The sequence below is a fragment of the Megalops cyprinoides genome, chromosome 17 (assembly GCF_013368585.1).
Source record: "Megalops cyprinoides isolate fMegCyp1 chromosome 17, fMegCyp1.pri, whole genome shotgun sequence".
NCBI classification, from domain to species: Eukaryota; Metazoa; Chordata; class Actinopteri; order Elopiformes; family Megalopidae; genus Megalops; species Megalops cyprinoides.
Window position 1 is genome coordinate 19,119,683 of NC_050599.1, and position 20,891 is coordinate 19,140,573.

General features: G+C 39.4%; 1 protein-coding gene and 1 pseudogene across 1 annotated transcript; both read right to left on the reverse strand.

Moving 5' to 3' along the window:
* Nucleotides 1-122: 122 nt before the first annotated feature.
* On the reverse strand, nt 123-7,945 carry LOC118792141 (cytochrome P450 2K6-like). Its single transcript, XM_036549865.1, has 11 exons — nt 7,888-7,945; nt 7,427-7,553; nt 6,352-6,674; nt 5,576-5,738; nt 5,337-5,486; nt 4,944-5,104; nt 4,383-4,556; nt 3,238-3,379; nt 2,459-2,643; nt 2,172-2,313; nt 123-1,302 (listed from the first exon to the last, which is right to left on the reverse strand). The coding sequence occupies exons 3-11, from the start codon at nt 6,541-6,543 to the stop codon at nt 1,106-1,108; spliced, it is 1,506 nt and encodes a 501-aa protein (XP_036405758.1). The 5' UTR covers nt 6,544-6,674; nt 7,427-7,553; nt 7,888-7,945; the 3' UTR covers nt 123-1,105.
* Nucleotides 7,946-12,819: 4,874 nt separating this feature from the next.
* Nucleotides 12,820-20,111, reverse strand: LOC118792142 (annotated as a pseudogene).
* Nucleotides 20,112-20,891: the final 780 nt, after the last annotated feature.

Below are 20,891 nucleotides of genomic sequence, written 5' to 3' on the forward strand. Positions count from 1 at the left end.
AGATGAAGGGCTGTCTGCTGATAGTGACAAACAGAACACATTTCAAAAACCCTTGTTTTTTATTTAGAATTTTCTTTATTTTGTATTTAATGCATTCATTATAAGAGTACAAAATGGCATGATTTTACACAACTGAAAGGATATCAAGACACAGCAGTATCAAGAGAAAGCCATTGCTTATGTTCAGTGGTTTTGTTACAATCTTGCTACAGTTGAGTATTTTAATAGAGTCTAATTATTGATTTATTAATCACAACTTACACAGCTATATCTGCTGTGGGAGTATAATTGGTTTCTTCTTATAAAAATAAATGTGTGGAATTGTGACGAGAATGAAATTATTTGTAATTTTAAATCAAATATCAAACTTTTAAGACAAATATACATAATATCAAATGCTAATTCTTTACAAATGTGCCAGCCTGTAGAAGATGGCTAGTAAGGTGCGTACCTGCACATTAGTTAGTTGTTTAACTACATTGAGCAACAGTCACACCAAAAACGGGTAACTCTGATGATGTCTGTTGACTCGTCATGAAAACAAAATGTTTCCCTGCCAACCACTACTACCAGATATCTAGCTCTGTAGGCATAAGAAGTAAATAAAACTTCCAGTCCTCCATGTATATTCACGAATTGCTAACAATCAGGGGGTAAGTCCTCTTTTATTCCTGGAAGGCTGTGGCTCAATCTGTTGAGCTTTCACTAGCAGTCTGGCTCATTACCAACTACATGCATTTCCAACTAGCTGTGTGATGCCTAATACAGACAGTCAGTATGATCAGATTGGAAGAGTTCAAAACTATTTTAAAAGAGTTTAGACATGTAATACATCCATTCATTTCAGTGTGCTAGTTAAAGGTCAGCTAGCTAGCTTAAGTAGTAACACAGAAAGGAACGCGTAGATAATTATCTTTAAAAAGTTACAGATTAGCCAGCTAATTGAAACCACATATTAGCAATTTCATAGACTATGCATGTGTGCCTGCCTAGAGCTGAAAGCTAAAATTATATAGGCAAGTTAAGTGATTTAGCCAGTTGGCACCTTTATGAGTTCATTTTAAAAGTTTTAAAAGAGCCAATTGTCACTGCTGGTGACGGGCACCTAGGCATTGTTGTGGCGGGGCAGAGCGCGCACCAAGAATGGCGTGGGGGCCAGAGTCAGACCCCCTCTTGAAGACAGCTCAATGTCTTCCTCCTTCACCCCCGCAGCAGGGTGGAAGGAGAAGTGTTGTAACAGAAAGGTGAAGAAGAGGAACAGCTCCATCCTGGCCAGCGTCTCTCCCACGCACACCCTGCGGCCTAGGAAAGAGGAGGAAATGAGAGCACTATGGTCACTGGTTTGGGAAAGGGGACAATCAAGCCATGCAAATGTCCACCAGGGTTTGTTCACATGTACCAATATAAGTGACATAAATATAATTATTCTGGGTGTCAAATGGTAATGCTTCTGGCATGAGGCAATGCTGTGCTTTGCCCTGCTTTGGATCATTAACAGAAAGCAAGGCGTACTTATGGTGTTGAGCCCATGAAATTGTTGTCAGATGCAAACAATTCTTCCTCATAGTCACTCGAGAATAAAGTCTTGAATTTGTCTACAAAATTCGGGTTCTTCACTCCCAAAATTGTCGTTCAATGCAGTTTTTTTGGATGAAGCCTTTTTTTCAAAATTGAATTCTTATTACAATGTGGTGGTGATGGATTATTCAGGCTAAAAAAGACCATCAATATGTGTATACCCATGCCTAAATCTTACACAATACAAGATTCAAGATTGTATTTTAGGGTCATGCTTGAATTTATCAGTGTTTTTTAGTTACCAATTTTACATGAAAGGTGCTTTTTACGAAGAGTAACAAAATGCAAAAGAAGATGGCAACTTCCATGAATTGCCACTGGTGAATTTGCATTCATAAATATACATAAAATGTGCTAGAACATTTGTGACTAGGTCTTGTAAAAGAGCAGAAGTTCTTTTCCAACAAGCTGTGAGTGAATCTCCTTAGAATTCTCAGAACAGAGTTTAAAATTCTTTTAAAAGAGATGAGCCATTTAGTCCATTTATTTCAGCTTGCTAGTTACTTTTCAACTAGCTATTTTCAGTGATTAAACAGAAAGGACAGCACAGATAATAATCTTACAAGTTTCCCAGAATTCATATGATGCGCTACCTGCAGAAAAGGGCATGAAAGCATCTCTTTTAACAAACTTTCCCTCCTGGTTGAGGAAGTTATGTGGGTCAAACTCATCTGGATTTTTCCAGTGATTCTTGTCACGGTGCACTGACCTCAGCAGTGGAATAATATAGGTCCCCTAAAACAGATGCACAACTCATTAAACCTTAAAAGAGACATCAATATGAGTATGAAAAATATGTCATTTTATGACAGTTAATGAAGAGATCAACTGAATCACTGAAATGAATGTTTGATGGAAATACCTGGATGAACAGGCTTACCTTGGGTATAAAATAGCCCTTCAGGGTGACATCAGTGGTGGTCTCATGGGGCAGGTTCATGGGAACGATGTCGGCAAACCTCTGGGTCTCATGTATCACGGCGTCCGTAAAGGGCATCATCTGACGATGGTGAATCCTGGGCGTCGATCCTCCAATGACATTGTCAATCTCCTCATGGACCTTCTCTGTGAACAGAGGAAGAGGAACCGGCTGGATGACTGAAATGTGCAATGCAATGCCGGCTCAAAGTAACATTCCATTCACAAATGTGTTGTGCTTGTAGTACTGAGGCCAAAACTTAAAACTTTGGTGCTTTTATCAGTAAAAGTGTATTTACACCTAAAAATAAAATCTTATTCACAGCAGGTAAAAAGAGAAAACATGCCTATATTGAATTTGTATCAACCATTTATGGGTAAAAGAGGGAAGTTTTTATATATTAACAAAAAGGCTTACATCATGTACAGCTTCAAATTAAGTTATTAAACATTTACTTCCTAAGGCTTTTGTTTACCACAATGTTAACCCCTTCACACTTTTCATCAATTTAGCTTTTTTTAATTGGTCCACCATTTTAAAAATGATTCTCTCAAGGAACAGCTGATGTTTCAAACCTTTTTACATCACAAACCATTGTAACAGTAATCAGTTTCTTATTGGCGATAAGCTGGTGTTCACTCTATTGCTACTTTTAATCACAAAACCACAATTCATAACTAGATCCATCTAGGTCTTCTCTATAACAGTGACCCAAAATGGATAAAAAAGCATCCACTCACTCTGGATATGGGGATACTTGATCATGATCAGGAGAGCCCAAGACAGGGTGTTGGAGGAGGTCTCGGTTCCAGCAACAAATAGATTGGTAACAGTACACAGGAGGTTCCATTCATGAAAATGAGAGGACGGGTTGTTCTTCTCCTAAAGGACATTATGACTCAATTAGACTATTGCTCCAACTACTGACAATATATGTATATATTTTCCGTGGTATATGAATGAATTTGATTAATACAATAAACCATCGTAAGCAGAAAAACTTCAAGTGTGAAAAACAATACAAATATACACTGATGAGCCAAAACATTATGACCACTCACAGGTGAACTGAATAACATTGATCATCTCCAAACAAGGGCACATGTCAAGGTCTGGGTAGATTAGATGGTAAGCGAACAATCAGTTCTCGTAGTCAACGTGTTGGATGCAGGAAAAATGAGTCCCATTTTCTTTTAGATCACGTGGATGGCCGCGTACGTGTACACCTTCACCTGGGGAACTGATGGCACCAGGATGCACTGTGGGAAGGCAACAATCCGGTGGAGGGAGTGTGATACTCTGGGCGATGTTCTGCTGGGAAACCCTGGGTCTGGCCATTCATGCGGGCATCAATTTGACACATGCTACCTACCTAAACATTGTTGCAGACCAGGTACACCCCTTCAAGGCAATGGTATTCCCTGATGGCATCGGCCTCTTTCAGCAGGATAATGTGCCCTGCCACACTGCACACATTGTTCAGGAAAGGTTTGAGGAACATGATGAAGTGTTCAAGGCGTTGGCCTGGCCTCAAAATTCTCCAGATCTCAATCCGATTGAGCATCTGTGGGATGTGCTGGACCAACAAGTCCAATCCATGTGGCTCCACCTCGCAACTTACAGGACTTGAAGGATCTGCTGCTAATGTTTTGGTGCCAGATACCACAGGACACCTTCAAGGGTCTTGTAGATTCCATGCCTTGGCGGGTCGGCGATGTTTTGGTGGCACACGGAGCACGTTTTGGCTCATCAGTGTAGGTTATGATAGGTTAGGCATAAACACACCAGTAAAATATATATTTTTCATTATAAAAATAATATTATAATATAATTTTATTTATTTATATATTACATTATAAAATATTATAAAAATATTACTGCTAACCTCCTCCTGCTTTTTCATGAAGATGTCAATGTAACATCTCTTGTCATTTTCATCAAGGAGCTCTCTTCGCTGAATGAAAATCTTTCTGAAGAAGGATTTCAATCTCTCTTTGTGTTGCATTACTTTGTGATGGGGACCAGGCAAGGGATGAATCATGGGGTACATGTTGTATAACTGTAAAACAGTGTCCGTATCTTCACTTTTAAGGATATTAAACTGTATTATCGCATTGAATAGAGTCAAATTCCAATAAAATTGCAATGCCTTGCGTCCTTAATTTGTGCAACTGGCTAAAGTGTTACTGTTTTTTTTATCACTTCCCTTTCTATCATAAATTTTAATGAAAACCACACATACAAGTATACTCAAATTCAATATTCAAAGTTAAGTAAAGTGCACCTAAGACTTGCAGTCAATTGAATTTAGGGCATTAGTTAGCCTTGTATATACATTGTAATTAAGACTACAAAAATCGTTCTACTACTGTAGCTTTACTTCTATTAATGCTTTAACTACGATTAATATTGCTAACAATAATACTGGCAACAATAAAAATGACACCTGAACGAATGGGCTCCCTGTGAGTCTAAGGCTCTCATTGTTCATGATCAAAAGTTTGTGGAAGAATTTGTCTTCATATTCCATTCTATCTCCCATGATCAGGGAGACAATAATATTAGATGTAGCTGCGTTCAGTGGAATTCTTGTTTCAAATGGCTGGCCTACGGGGAAAAAAAAAAGGTTAAAGGCACAACAGGTACTTCTGCATGACCTTAAAAGAAATGTTCCAGTAGAGTTGAGTCTGCACAGAAGCTGAATGGGGGACATGCAACCCCTGCATCTGCCATTCTTATGCCATCTTGTTCTGTCATTTTTAAACATATTTGAGAAACACTATGACTGGAAATATTTTACATTTTTCTAGACTAACAGAGGAATGAGAAGTGACCTCACCATTTTGCTTTTCAAACTGCTTCACCAGGTGTTCAGATTCCTCTATGATTTTTTCCTCAATGTTCTTCTTTCCCATTCCAAGATCACGCAGCACTGTCAGTGTGAATCTACGGATAGTTTTCCAGGAATTCCCATGGCCAAAGATAATACCTGTTATAATTTTTAGAATTATTGGACTACGTGAAAAGCATATTCATGCGCAAAACAAATCATGCCAGACTTATGCAACTGGGACATACCATTTCCTTTGGCAACTTGCTGATAAATTGGAATACTTGGTCTCTCTGCAAATTGGTCAGCTTGTGAGATAAGGGCCTCCTTCACTGTCTCATAACCACACAAAACCACCACTTTTCTGAGGCCCATCTGAATGCTGAACACTGAGCCATACTTTTCGTTCAGCTGCAGACAAGACCAGACAACATATTGCTCAATGACAAATGGTATCAATAGTAACAATTTAATGGTCGTAAACTGTGGGGATAACTCATTGCAATATGTTTCCCTTCACCTACTGCTGTAAATGTTTCCCTACACCTACTGCTTCTAAAAGAGAAGTAGAAATCATTAACCCAGACTATCAGATCTGCTCACCTCTAACCCAAAGACATGCTCTCAGAACATTTCTGTACAAGAAAGGTATGGGACACATAGCAGAATTAGAAAAGATTAGGACCATCAGTGCCAGATCAATGTCTCCATTCTTTTGAGGCAAAAGTCATGCAAGGGTGTCTTTTTAAAATTTCTCGATAAAGTAACAATGTGCCTCTTCTTGTTAAACTACTGTATGTCCCCCTGCAAAACCACAAAAAAATGTTGGTAGTTGATTGTGCAAACTCTGTTTTGAGGTCATTGATTAATGCGTGTCAACATTTTTATTTACCATAATTCTGCTTTCTCATTTCAACCAATGAGGCATACCCCTTTCAGTAATATTATATTAACACTAAAAATAATATTAGTAATCAAAAGAAGAGGAATTTCATTTCTATATTCACAGCAAGACTATACTTACCTCCATCAGTGTCTGATATGGCCTTTTCATGTTGAGACTAAATATATTTCCCACCAGTGGAAGCGGCCAGGGACCCGGTGGGAAATTCTCATTTGTTTTATTCAGATTAAGAATGTAGATGATGATGATGCAAGTCAAAATAAGAAACAGACTGGACGTACCATTCAGAGGCAAAATACCAAGCAGGGACATTTTGTTTAATCAGCAAAACTGACACAGTGAATTAAAGGGACTGGTGACAGGGAAACAGATAATATTATTGCACAGTGAATCTGTCTGCCAAGTAAATTATCCACCGATGCTGTCCTTTGGACTGCAGTCACCTGCAAAAGCAAAGGACTTGTGCTTAATAACAAGGCTGAGCAACAAGGAATCTGATTATTGAAATTTGAAAGTTGATGTATGTAGTTATTTATTTATTTATACTATTTGAACACTGCTTTATTTAAGGGCAGAAGTTATGTATAGACATCTTAGCTTCATGTGTTGGACTTTACTGACCTTGAGACCTCTGCCATTAAAAAACCTACTTTCACAAAGAGTAATCTTAAAACTTTAAACTAAGAAATTATATAACTGTTGATTGGCTGCCACAGTGGAAATTATTCCACAAATTTCAAAGTTCACTCAAAAATATAACCTCCTTCGAATGAACCTCATTTTCTCATTTTCTCAATGTGTTTTGTGCTAATGGAAACGAATTCTTGGTAATACAGGGGTATAGACTCCAAAATAGAAAGAGAACATAAAAGAAAAAATGTATGTGAAACAGACAGCATTTCTACTACTTGTCAGCCTACAATTACACGGGTACATTGCGTCTCTTCACTTTTTAAAGAAACAAACAGTCTAAAACACACACAAGAACGAACAGCTGGATTCCTACCCTACTGTATGCGCCAGGCGGTGAAGCGGAGCGTAGGTAATTGCCGCTGTTTAGAGGCAACGAGAGGAGCGATAACCGTATCGATTCAACAGGTTTTATAGGGTGAGAATTCCGCCCTTTGTGTGTTTTATATGGAGTGATTAATTATTATTAATTATTGGCATTGAGGTGCTGTGCACGGCGAGTTACCTGCAGCACTGAAAAGAAGCAGTTCAGTCAGGCCAGCGAAGGAGGCTGTAGCATTCCAGCTGTGTGAGACGAGATGAAGGAGTGGTGGCGGGCCCTTTCCTTTTGACAGGAGATGTGTTTGCCACTGCTGTCAGGGAAGTGGGGAGGAGCATTCAAATGGCACTGAAGGGAAAACTGACGGGAGTCTGGCATGACAGGCTGGCTCCGGATGGCCATGGGTACATTTTTTTCTCATAGGTGGGACATCCAATAAATTTTCCCATCCTTCACCAACCACCTAATGCAACTTGAGCATAACACTCTGTGTTTCAGACAGAAATAATATTTCACATGATAGAAACTACAGGCATTGTTGTCTGTTCCCAGCACACTCATTAAACATCATGTAGCCCCTTCTGGCTAAGGTTACACACAAGTGTGTCAGTAGCAATGAATCTACTACCAAAATTCTATAAACTCACCCTAGAGTCCACTGCTCCCCAATCGCAAGGCCCCCATGTCAAACACTCCTGAGAGAGCTGGCAACAAATTTGTAGTAAATAAATAAAAAGCTAGAGCCTACGGAGTCCGGGAAGGGACATGGAGGGGGACAAAAGGTTTTGCGGGATCTCGCAAAGTTTTTTGTTTAGGTCAATGTACTTCTGGGTCAGTTCGGTAAGATGGCAACATGGAGCACACACACCCATGAGAGAGGTTCATAGAATTTTGAGACTGGCCTCAAATATAAAGACATTAAATCAGTGCTTGGCAGTAGGCACGGTTTTCACATAAGTGAGAGACGTCCAAAGAGAATTATGAGGGGCGTTTAGGAAATATTTTGGACTTCTGTTACACAAACACATATGAAACATGTACACATTCACATGTGAAACTTTCACACACGCAGATGCTACTGAAAACACACACATATATGCGAAACGCTCATAGAGACACATGTGAAACACATTCACACACATACTTATGAAATGTTCGTACAGATACACATGAGCAGTTCTATAGAACCAAACCAATCAATAAATCTGACCAAATGAACTAACAGCAGGAGACTGCAGCATTGATCAGGGTGTTATTTCAACAACATTTATTCCTGTGAATTTGGAAGCGAAGGAAAGGGACGCCCTCTGTCGTTTGAATGCCTCTGTCCAAAGTACCCTCAGCACAAAGCTGTGGCAGTGTGTCAGATGTATCGCGGAGTTGCTGCCCTTGTCTGCTGGCCAGTGAGTCTTCCTCATTTGCATGTTAACACTGTTGACGTTGTTCAAGCCCTGGCCAAGGCTTTTTCTTCTCTGGCAGTGGCCATGGTCAGGATGAGGCCAATCAAAACATTGCATTGCACTGCGTTGCTCACCACCCAGGCCCTGGCTCCAGAATATAAAACACAGATAGACAGAGTCCTTGGAGCTGCAGACAGCAGGTAGAGAAAATGAGTGGAGATTTGTTCAGGACCTGCAAGCAATCAATGACATTGTTGATCCCACTACTCCTGTGGCTCCTGACACTAATTCCATTCCTGCTCCTATTCCCCACACTGCTACATGCTACACTGTCGTGGACCTTTGTTCTCTATTCTGCTGCACCCAGACAGCCAGTTCCTGTTTGCCTTTACGTTTGAGGAAAGCCAGCACACCTGGACCAGGTTACCCCATGGCTAAACAGACAGCCCAGCTGTGTATGCTGCTGCCATTAAGTGCGACCTGGAGGGACTTTCTCTCAGTCCTGGCACCACCCTGCTGCAAAACGCCGATGATCTTCTTCTGGCGGCTCCTGATAAGGAAACCTGCAGAGCAGATTCCATCTCCCTCCTCACACACCTAGCATGAAAAGGACATAGGGCCTCCCTCGCCAAGCTCCAATTCTGTTTACCTAAGGTAATCTACCTGGGACACATTCTCACTCCAGGGCCTTGTCTATGGTCTTTTTCGACAAAGACATTTTGATCAAAAAACTTATACTGTATGGGTTGCACCGTATCACATTCATGCCTAGTGTTCTGCAGGTCACACACAAATAATATTTCACACTACAGAAACTACAGACATGATTGTCTGTTCCCAACATGGCAATGAATGAAATTAGGCTATTGAGCAGTTATAATCAGGAATTTCATTTAATGTTTGAGCTGTGTAGATCACACTAGATAAGAGCGTCTGCTAAATGAATGTAATATAATGTAATGTAATATAGATCAGTACATCCCTGGTTCTGTGACATGTCATAGAAAAGAAAGAATTTGAATAGAAATTGTTTTGCGGTTGCTTCCAGTTAGCTGTTTTTACCCAGTGTATTAGTTGTTAACTTTTATTTTGGAAAGCGCATGTAACAATGTAAACTGAGAGAATAGCTATTTTTGATTAATCCCACTATGGGTGAAATTTGCCTTCTGTGTCAAAGCTGACAATGTCCTCCCTGGCAAAATAAAAGCCAACAGACACCACCTTCATGTGGAATGGTCAGTATCTCCATGTTGATTATGCACTCTTTCACCAGGTACCTTTCAGTGCGCTGTAAGTACTACTTTGACTCCATGCTGTCACAGCGAGGATACACTGGGAAGATGACATTCGACCACAAAAACGAGACACTGTCCATATCAGTAAGTAGCAATATTTAATCCTTGTTAAAAATATTCCTTCTCATGGTAGATTTGTAGGTTAGAATCCTGGGTGGGACATAACTTTTATACCTTATGCTGATCCTGTCTTTAAAATGGTTTACAGAGAAATATAGACATTAACATGTAAAGACTCTTGTTTGCTAGTGAGTTAATAATGCCTGACTTTCTCTCTGGTCACAGTGCAATCTGATGGATGGTATTTTAGGTCCAGCCAGGAGAGGGCGACAAAGCAGCCCTGAATGACATGCGGTCTCTGTCTGGAGGGGAGTGCTCCTTCTCTACGGTGTGCTTTGTCCTGGCCCTGTGGGCCATTGCAGAGGCGCCCTTCCGCTGCCTGGACGAGTCTGATGTCTACATGGTAAAGCTGTATTAGTTTATTTGATTGCTTGGCATATAGCATATATGGGTATATTACGCATTTATTCAGCTGGAAATAAATTTTGAAGAAATGCAGGTGAAGTACCACGCTCAAGTGTACAACAACTCCATCTGGAGCTTAAAACCATCTGTTCAACAGCCTAATTCCTAAACCATTTGCTGTTTGTGCATTCTCAAAAGTGGGAGTTGATTTGGTGTTGTGTAATTCAGACAGAAGCCACTGCTCTGGGAGTTATTTTGTCTTTCAACTGGACAACAGCTGTAATGTGCACACATTTAACAGAAGTCTGATCTTTTTCAGGATATAACCATATCCATAACCGAAGAATATCCTTGGACATGATGATAAAATTGCTGCCGGCCAACATTACAGACTGTTTGTCCATGTACTTCATTATAGCCAACAAACAGTTTTTGGGGCAATCTAAGTTCTCTTCAAAATTGTACTGTAATCATAAATCACTGATGGAAAGGAGTGTATTTTGCTTTGAATTTGTGGTTTGGATCAGCTGTATGATTGTTCAAAGCAGATGCTGTGTGACCGTTACTTTTGCTGCACTCCTGAAGGTCGTACAACTGTTAAGATTTTATTGGAAAGAAAATACAGTTTTGTAAGGACCTCCTCAAACAGACAGACGCTTGTGGCCTACCTATATCCAGTATTCACGGTTTCAATATTCTGTCCGTTAGCTCCCACGGCTTTGAAAGTTTGTGGCTAAAGCTCCATTAAGCTTAGGGAGGTAGATGTAGAGGCTGTGGGGCCAAGTGGTACTGTGTGCGTTGGTACCAGTGATTCAGGCAGACTCCTTTGTTTTCCAGTTCTCTCTCAATAGACAACTTGATCCGGATTCACCGCCTGAACGACCCGGACTGTAGCCAGACGGTGCTGCCCTTTGGCCAGAGGAACCAGGAGGAGGATGACGAATGATGAAGGATTTTATACACGCTTTTCTTGTCAATAGTTCCATTCATAGAACTGCTTCTGGTCAGAAATGTTTGGTGGTATCTTGTCTCCAGATGGATTGTGCCTCTATTTGAAATATTATACCCATGTCACACATATTAGCATGACAGGAGTTGTGATATGGCCTCATAAAAGTGGACTGCTGGGAAAAAAATGTAAAATTTTGGTTGAACACGTAGTTTCAAACAGTACACAAAGAGGAAATTACTTGGTTTTATCAGTTATCAGATTTTGTTACATAAATACTGCATATGAGAAATATAGTTACTATGAAATACAGGAAGCAGTTCAGCTTTTCTGAAGGAGATCTACCAAGTATTCTAATTTGCTTTGTATACAAATGTATACCCCTTTTCACTTATGCATAGACAGTGCATTTTTAAAGTCACACATGACTAGTATATGAACTTCCTAAAATAAATATACACTTTATGCTGCTATTTTATGTCTTATCTCTGTACTAAACCATTTCTCTGTTGAGCATTACTACAACGATGTGTAGGTTCTGACCACTAGCTGTCATAAAGCACTTTTCTTACTTGATGGACCACATCCACACTTTCACACAGATGAAGGGCTGTCTGCTGATAGTGACAAACAGAACACATTTCAAAAACCCTTGTTTTTAATTTTGAATTTTCTTCATTTTGTATTTAATGCATTCATTATAAGAGTTCAAAATGGCATGATTTTACACAACTGAAAGAACATCAAGACACAGCAGTATCAAGAGAAAGCCATTGCTTGTGTTCAGTAGTTTTGTTACAATCTTGCTACAGTTGAATATTTCAACAGAGTCTAATTATTGATTTAGTAATCACAACTTACACAGTTATATCAGCTGTGGGAGTGTAACTGATTTCTTATAAAATGGATGGAATTGTAACCAGAATAAAATTGTCATTTTAAATCAAATATCAAACTTTTAAATCAAATATACATAAAATGAAATGCTAAAAGTGTATTTTTCATTACAAATGTACCAATCTGTAGAAGACGGCTAGTAAGATGGGTACCTGCACATTAGCTAGTTAGTTGTTTAATGACATTGAGCAACGGTAACACCATAAACCGGTAACACTCTCTGATGATGTCTGTTGACTCTTCCTGAAAACAAAATGTTTCCCTGCCAAATACTGTTACCAAAGAGCTAGGTATGTAGGCATAAGAAGTAAATAAAACTTCAAGGCCTCCATCCAGGTGTATTGACGACTTGCTAACAATCATGAATTTCCAAATATTTGTAGTGATGCCTAATACAGAGACATCAGTCTGATCACATTCGAAGAGTTTAAAATTATTTTAAAAGAGTTTAGACATGTAGCACATCCATTAACTTCGGTGTGCCCGTTAAAGGTCAGCTGGCTAGCTTAAATAGTAATACAGAAAGGAAAGTGTATCTAGTTATCTTTAACAAGTTACAGATTAGCCCGCTAATTGAAACCATTAACAAGCACTTTTATTGACCATGCTTGTGTGCCTGCCTAGGGTTGAACAAGGCAAGGCAAGCTAAAATTATATTGGCAAGTTAATTCATTCAGCCATTTGGGAAGTTTTAAAAGAACCAATTATCACCGCTGGTGACGGGCACCTAGGCATTGTTGTGGCGGGGCAGAGCGCGCAACAGGAGTGGCAGGGGGGCCAGAGTCAGACTTCCTGTTGAAGACAGCTCAATGTCCTCCTCCTTCACCCCCGCAGCAGGGTGGAAGGAGAAGTGTTGTAACAGAAAGGTGAAGAAGAGGAACAACTCCATCCTGGCCAGCGTCTCTCCCACGCACACCCTGCGGCCTAGGAAAGAGGAGGAAATGAGAGCACTATGGTCACTGGTTTGGGAAAGGGGACAATCAAGCCATGCAAATGTCCACCAGGGTTTGTTCACATGTACCAACATAAGTGACATAAATATAATTATTCTGGGTGTCAAATGGTAATGCCTCTGGCATGAGGCAATACTGTGCTTTGCCCTGCTTTGAGTCATAAAAAGAAAGCAAGGGTTACTTATGGTTCCTTTTGTTTTCTTTTCATGTATAGTGAGTTTGATACTAAATTAAATTGGCTAAAATTGTTAGATGTAAACAATGTAAGTCTTGCTCACATTCACTCAAGAATAATGTCTTTAGGCTGAATCTGAACTTCCAATACATCCCTGTGTGTCTACAAAATGTGGGTTCTTCACTCCCAAAACTGTCGCTCTTTGCAGTTTTTTTGGATGAAGCCTTTTTTTCAAAATTGAATCCTTATTACAATGTGGTGGTGAATCAGATCAGGGCTATTGACTATGGATTATTCAGGCTAAAAAAGACCATCAAAATGTGTATACCCATCCCTAAATCTTACACAGAATACAAGATTCAAGGTTGTATGTTAGGGTCATGCTTGAATTTATCTGTGTCATTTATTAGTCACCAAATTTACAAGGTGCTTTTTACGAAAAGTAACAAAATGCAAAAGAAGATGGCAACTTCCATGAATTGCCACTGGTAAATTTGCATTCATTAATATACATAAAATGTGCTAGAACATTTGTGACTAGGTCTTGTAAAAGAGCAGACGTCCTTTTCTAGCAAGCTGTGAGTGAATCTCCTTAGAATTCTCAGAACAGAGTTTAAAATTCTTTTAAAAGAGATGAGCCATTTAGTCCATTTATTTCAGCTTGCTAGTTACTTTTCAACTAGCTATTTTCAGTGATTAAACAGAAAGGACAGCACAGATAATAATCTTACAAGTTTCCCAGAATTCATATGATGCATTACCTGCAGAAAAGGGCATGAAAGCTTCTCTTTTAACAAACTTTCCCTCCTCACTGAGGAAGTTCTGTGGGTCAAACTTGTCTGGATTTTTCCAGTGATTCTTATCACGGTGCACTGACCTCAGCAGTGGGATAATATAGGTCCCCTAAAAAGGATGCACAAGTCATTAACCCTTAAGACAGACATGAATATGAGCATGAAGACATTTCATTTTGTTACGGTTAATGAAGAGATCAACTGAATGCACATTATTGGGATCTTCAGGCTGCACCATTTTCCACTTATTGAAGATCCAGCTATATGCACACTGAACTGTAAATGTCAATTTGTTCATTTCTGAAAATATTGACCCATAATTGACCAGTGCTCAAGGAACACATAACTTCCAATCACAACTGAGTGCCTCTCACCCCTCCCCTCTCTTTTTTTGGCCATATGACACCATTAGTGTTATCATGCGGTTATCTGAATGTTTGCCAGTCATAGGACTAGAAGGTTTTCCTAGATTTAGATTGACAAATGAATGTTTGATGAAAATACCTGGATGAACAGGCTTACCTTGGGTATAAAATAGCCCTTCAGGGTGACGTCAGTGGTGGTCTCATGGGGCAGGTTCATGGGAATGATGTCGGCAAACCTCTGGGTCTCATGTATCACGGCGTCCGTAAAGGGCATCATCTGACGATGGTGAATCCTGGGCGTTGATCCTCCAATGACATTGTCGATCTCCTCATGGACCTTCTCTGTGAACAGAGGAAGAGGAACTGGCTGGATGACTGAAATGTGCAATGCAATGCAGGCTCAAAGTAACATTCCATTCACAAATGTGTCGTGCTTGTAGTACTGAGGCCAAAACTTAAAACTTTGGTGCTTTTATCAGTGATAGTCTATCTACACCTAAAAACAAAATTTTCTTCAGAGCAGGTAAAAAGAAAAAACATGCCTATATTGAATTAGTATGAATGGTTTATGGGTAAAAAAAGCAATATTTATGTTAACAAAAAGGCTTACATCATGTACAGTTTCACATTAAGGTGTGTAAAAATTTACTTATTGAGGCTTTTGTGTACCACAATGATAACCCCTTCACTTTTCAATGGGAAAATGATATCATCGAGATTTATCAATTTACATTTCTTAATTGGCCCTCTCAAGGAATAGCTGATGCTTTTAGCCTTTTGCCTCATAAACCATTGTAACAGTAATCAATAAACCGGTATTCATTCTATTGTTACTTTTAATCACACAACCGCAATTGATAGGTAGATCCATCTAGGTCTTCTCTATAACAGTGACCCATGGGTATAAAAAGCATCCACTCACTTTGGACATGAGGGTACTTTGTCATGATCAGGAGAGCCCAAGACAGGGTGCTAGAGGAGGTCTCTGTTCCAGCAACAAACAGATTGGTGACGGTACACAGGAGGTTCCATTCATGAAAATGAGAGGACGGGCTGTTCTTCTCCTAAAGGACATTATGGCTCAATTAGACTATTGCTCCAACTGCTGACAATATATGTATATGTTTACTGTGGTATATGAATGTAGTTGATTAAACTGTAAATTGTAATACTTTTTCCCAAATTCATTTCCATTTTAAAAGAAATTATTAATACTGCACAATGTTTTGTGTGCAAAATAAACGTGGAGAGAAACTTCACATATGAAAAGCAATACAAATATCATATCAAAGGTAAGTCATGCAGAAACAGATCAATAAAAAATAATTAGAGTAAAATGTCTGCTGACCTCCTCCTGCTTGTTCATAAAGATGTCAATGTAGCATCTTTTGTCATTTTCATCAAGGAGTTCTCTTTGCTGAATGAAAATCTTTCTGAAGAAGGCTTTCAAATTGTCTTGGCATTGTAAAACTTTGTGATGGGGACCAGGCAAGGGATGAATCACAGGGTACATGTTGTATAACTGTAAAACAGTGTCCATACCTTCACTTTTAAGCTGTACTATAACACTGAATAGACTGAAATTCAAATAAAATGCCATGCCCTGTGTCATTAATTTGTTCAACTGCCTAAAGTGTTATTCTTTTTCTCATCTCTTACATCTCTGTTGTAAATTTCAATGACCATCAGACACGAACTCAAATTCAATATTCAAAGTTAAGTACAGAACGCATTTAGACTTAGAGTCAACTGAATTTAAGGCTTTGTTTGCCTCGTATATACAGTACATTGCAAATGTAATTATGACTACAAAAAAATGTGTATTGCTTTCCTACTGTAGGATTACAATACAGGAATTACAGGAATAATACTGGCAACAATAAAAATGACACCTGAACGAATGGGCTCCCTGTGAGTGTAAAGCTCTCATTGTTCAAGATCAAAAGTCTCTGGAAAATTTCATCTTCATATTCCATTCTTTTTCCCATGAGCAGGGAGACAATAATATTAGATGTAGCTGCATTCAGTGGAATTGTTGTTTGAAATGGCTGGCCTATGGGGAAAAAAGGGTTAAAGGTACAACAGATGCCTCCACATAATCTTATAAGGAATGTTCCTTATAGTTGATGTTCCAATAGTTGAATGTGCAGTTGGTAACCTGCATCTGCCTTACATATGCTAACCTGTTTTGTGGCTTTGTGTTTTGTGGTTTCTTATAGTGTTTGAGAAACACTATGACTGGAAACATTTTACACTTTTCTAGACTAAAAGAGGAATGAGAAGTGACCTCACCATTTTGCTTTTCAAACTGCTTCACCAGGTGTTCAGATTCCTCTATGATTTTTTCCTCAATGTTCTTCTTTCCCATTCCAAGATTCACACTGACAGCAGCACTGTCAGTGTGAATCTACGGATAGTTTTCCAGGAATCCCCATGGCCAAAGATAATACCTGTTGTAATTATTATCATTCTTATTGTACTAGGTGAAAAAGCATACTCATGTGCCAGATAAATCATGGTGTACATATGCAACTGGGACATACCATTTCCTTTGGTAATTTGCCAAAAAATTGGAATATTTGGTCTCTCTGCAAATTGGTCAGCTTGTGAGATAAGGGCCTCCTTCACTGTTGCATAACCACACAAAACCACCACTTTTCTGAGGCCCATCTGAATGCTGAACACTGAGCCATACTTTTCGTTCAGCTGTAGACAAAACCAGACAACATATTGCTATTTTTGTATGTGAAACAATCCATATGGACACCAAACTGATATTTTCCCTATGGCAAGGGGATAAACTCATTGCAATATGTTTCCCTATGCCTACTGCCGTAAATGTATAGATGAAATAGAAGAAGTAGAAATGATTAATCCAGACTATCAGATCCGGTCACCTCAGACACACTCTCAAAAAAATTCATTTCAAGAAAGTATTGGAACACACAGAAGAATTAGAGGAGATTAGAAACATCAGTGTCAGATCAATGTCCACATTCTTTGAGGCAAAATTCATGCAAGGGACCTTTTTTTAAAACATAGATTATTTTAGATAAAGTAACAATATGCCTCTTCCTGTAAAACTATTGTATGCCCCACTGCAAAACCACAAAAAATGTTGCAAGTAGCTGACTGTGCAAACACTGTTTAGAGGTCAATGATTAATGTGTGTCAACATTTTTATTTACAACTCTGCTTTCTCATTTCAACCAATGAGGCATACCCCTTTCAATAATATTATCCTAACACTAAAAATAATATTAATGTTCAAAAGAAGAGGAATTTCATTTACATTATTCACAGCAAGACTGTACTTACCTCCATCAGTGTCTGATATGGCCTTTTCATGTTGAGACTAAATATATTTCCCACTAGTGGAAGTGGCCAGGGTCCCGGTGGGAAATTCTCATTTGTTTTATTCAGATTAAGAATGTAGATGATGATGATGCAAGTCAAAATAAGAAACAGACTGGATGTACCATTCAGAGGCAAAATGCCAAGCAAGGACATTTTGTTTCAATCAGCAAAACTAAGACAGTAAATTAAAGGGATTGGTAAAAGGGAAACAGATAGTATTAATGTAAAGCAAGTGAAGCTGTCTGCCACGTAAATTATCCACAGATGCTGTTCTTTGGATTGCAGCCACCTGCAAAAGCAAAGGACTTGTGCTTAATACCAAGACTGAGCAATAAGAAATTTGATTACCAATATTTACACTTTGATTACTGTTTTTTGTTTTGTTTTTTTGGCAGATGGTCTTTCAGGACATTTGAATATATAGCTTCTGAGAAGGCTAATATCTGAATCAGGCAAAGCAAAAAAAAAACATCTAAAATGTTTATTAGTTGTATTTTTGTTTGGCAATTGACCGTGGCCATTTGCTTAATTCAGAAGTTCAGTCAGCAACATTTTGTCACAAAAGGAACTTGCTGATGTTCTTGTTTCATTATATCTCCAGTTACTCTTATTCCTTTTCACATATTTTCCATGCTTGTCCACAACAGAGTTGTCAAATTACAATCCATAGGGAAGAATGTGTGACAGAAAATGTGTTCAAAGTTCACCCACTTGACATATAGGGCTTCCTTTAAAGGGCAGGTTTAACCTTGGGGGTGAGAGCAGCTTAAGAAAAGGTTTAGCTAGATGTACCAAGCATGATCTTAAAACCATTCTTTTGCTCCAAGGAGAAGTAAAAGTTAAATGAGGATTTGCTATTAAGTGACAGTATGCTGTTGGTCTTTTCTCTGATCTCCCTTTCAAACAGCCGCATGTCAGTCCCTGACTTAAAAGACAATCGAGTGCTTGTAAAGTAAACAACCCCACCCCCAGTTCCACATAGCCAGTGCCCCAGTCACACCACCCCCCTCTGGCCCCAAATCCACTTAACCTCATGCATTGCCCTTTACAGACCTTGAGACCTCTTCCTTTAAAAAACATACTTTCACAAAGAGTAATATTAAAACTTTAAACTAAGAAATTATATAACTTGTTGATTGGCTGCCACAGTAGAAACCATTTACAAGTTCACTTAAAACTATAATCTCCCTCGAATGAACCTCATTTTCTCCTTCAGTGTGTTTAGTGCTACCGTAGACTAATTCCTCTTAATGCAAAAATATGCAAAATAGAAAGAGAACATAAAACAGAAAAAATATACATAAATATATATACATAAATATATTTACTAACTTCTTGTTAGCCTACGATTACGGTGCGTCGATTACGATTAATGGTCCTTTGGTTAAGTCCTTTCAACAAACAATGTAAAACACACACAAAATGAATAGCTGGATTCCTACCCTACTGTATACGCCAAGGCGTTGAAACGGAGCGTAGGTAATTAGCGCTGTTCAGTTTTAACGCGGCGCACCTGTATTGCAATTATGTTGGGTGTTCCATTCCAGTTCGGTCTGTCCTGTGGCAAGGAGAGGAGTGAGAATCGTGTCAGTCCAATGGGTTTTTTATGCGCATTTCGCTCTCTGTCTCTGTTTGCGTCTTTGTTTCATTTGGAGTGATAATTATTGGCGCTGAGGTGAAGCTGCTGTGCATAGCGAGGTACCTGGAGTGCTGGAGAGAAGCAGTCCAGTCAGGCCAGCGAAGGAGGCTGTAGCATTCCAGCTGCGTGAGACGAGATGAAGGAGTGGTGGCGGGCCCTTTCCTTTTGACAGGAGATGTGTTTGCCACTGCTGTCAGGGAAGTGGGGAGGAGCATTCAAATGGCACTGAAGGGAAAACCGACGGGAGTCTGGCATGACAGGCTGGCTCCGGATGGCCATAGGTACATTTTTTTCTCATAGGTGGGACATCCAATAAATTTTCCCATCCTTCACCAACCACCTAATGCAACTTGAGCATAACACTCTGTGTTTCAGACAGAAATAATATTTCACATGATAGAAACTACAGGCATTGTTGTCTGTTCCCAGCACACTCATTAAACATCATGTAGCCCCTTCTGGCTAAGGTTACACACAAGTGTGTCAGTAGCAATGAATCTACTACCAAAATTCTATAAACTCACCCTAGAGTCCACTGCTCCCCAATCGCAAGGCCCCCATGTCAAACACTCCTGAGAGAGCTGGCAACAAATTTGTAGTAAATAAATAAAAAGCTAGAGTCTACGGAGTCCGGGAAGGGACATGGAGGGGGACAAAAGGTTTTGCGGGATCTCGCAAAGTTTTTTGTTTAGGTCAATGTACTTCTGGATCAGTTCGGTAAGATGGCAACATGGAGCACACACACCCATGAGAGAGGTTCATAGAATTTTGAGACTGGCCTCAAATATAAAGACATTAAATCAGTGCTTGGCAGTAGGCACGGTTTTCACATAAGTGAGAGACGTCCAAAGAGAATTATGAGGGGCGTTTAGGAAATATTTTGGACTTTTGTTACACAAACACATATGAAACATGTACACATTCACATGTGAAACTTTCACACACGCAGATGCTACTGAAAACACACACATATATGCGAAACGCTCATAGAGACACATGTGAAACACATTCACACACATACTTATGAAATGTTCGTACAGATACACATGAGCAGTTCTATAGAACCAAACCAATCAATAAATCTGACCAAATGAACTAACAGCAGGAGACTGCAGCATTGATCAGAGTGTTATTTCAACAACATTTATTCCTGTGAATTTGGAAGCGAAGGAAAGGGACGCCCTCTGTCATTTGAATGCCTCTGTCCAAAGTACCCTCAGTACAAAGCTGTGGCAGTGTGTCAGATGTATCGTGGAGTTGCTACCCTTGTCTGCTGGCCAGTGAGTCTTCCTCATTTGCATGTTAACACTGTTGACGTTGTTCAAGCCCTGGCCAAGGCTTTTTCTTCTCTGGCAGTGGCCA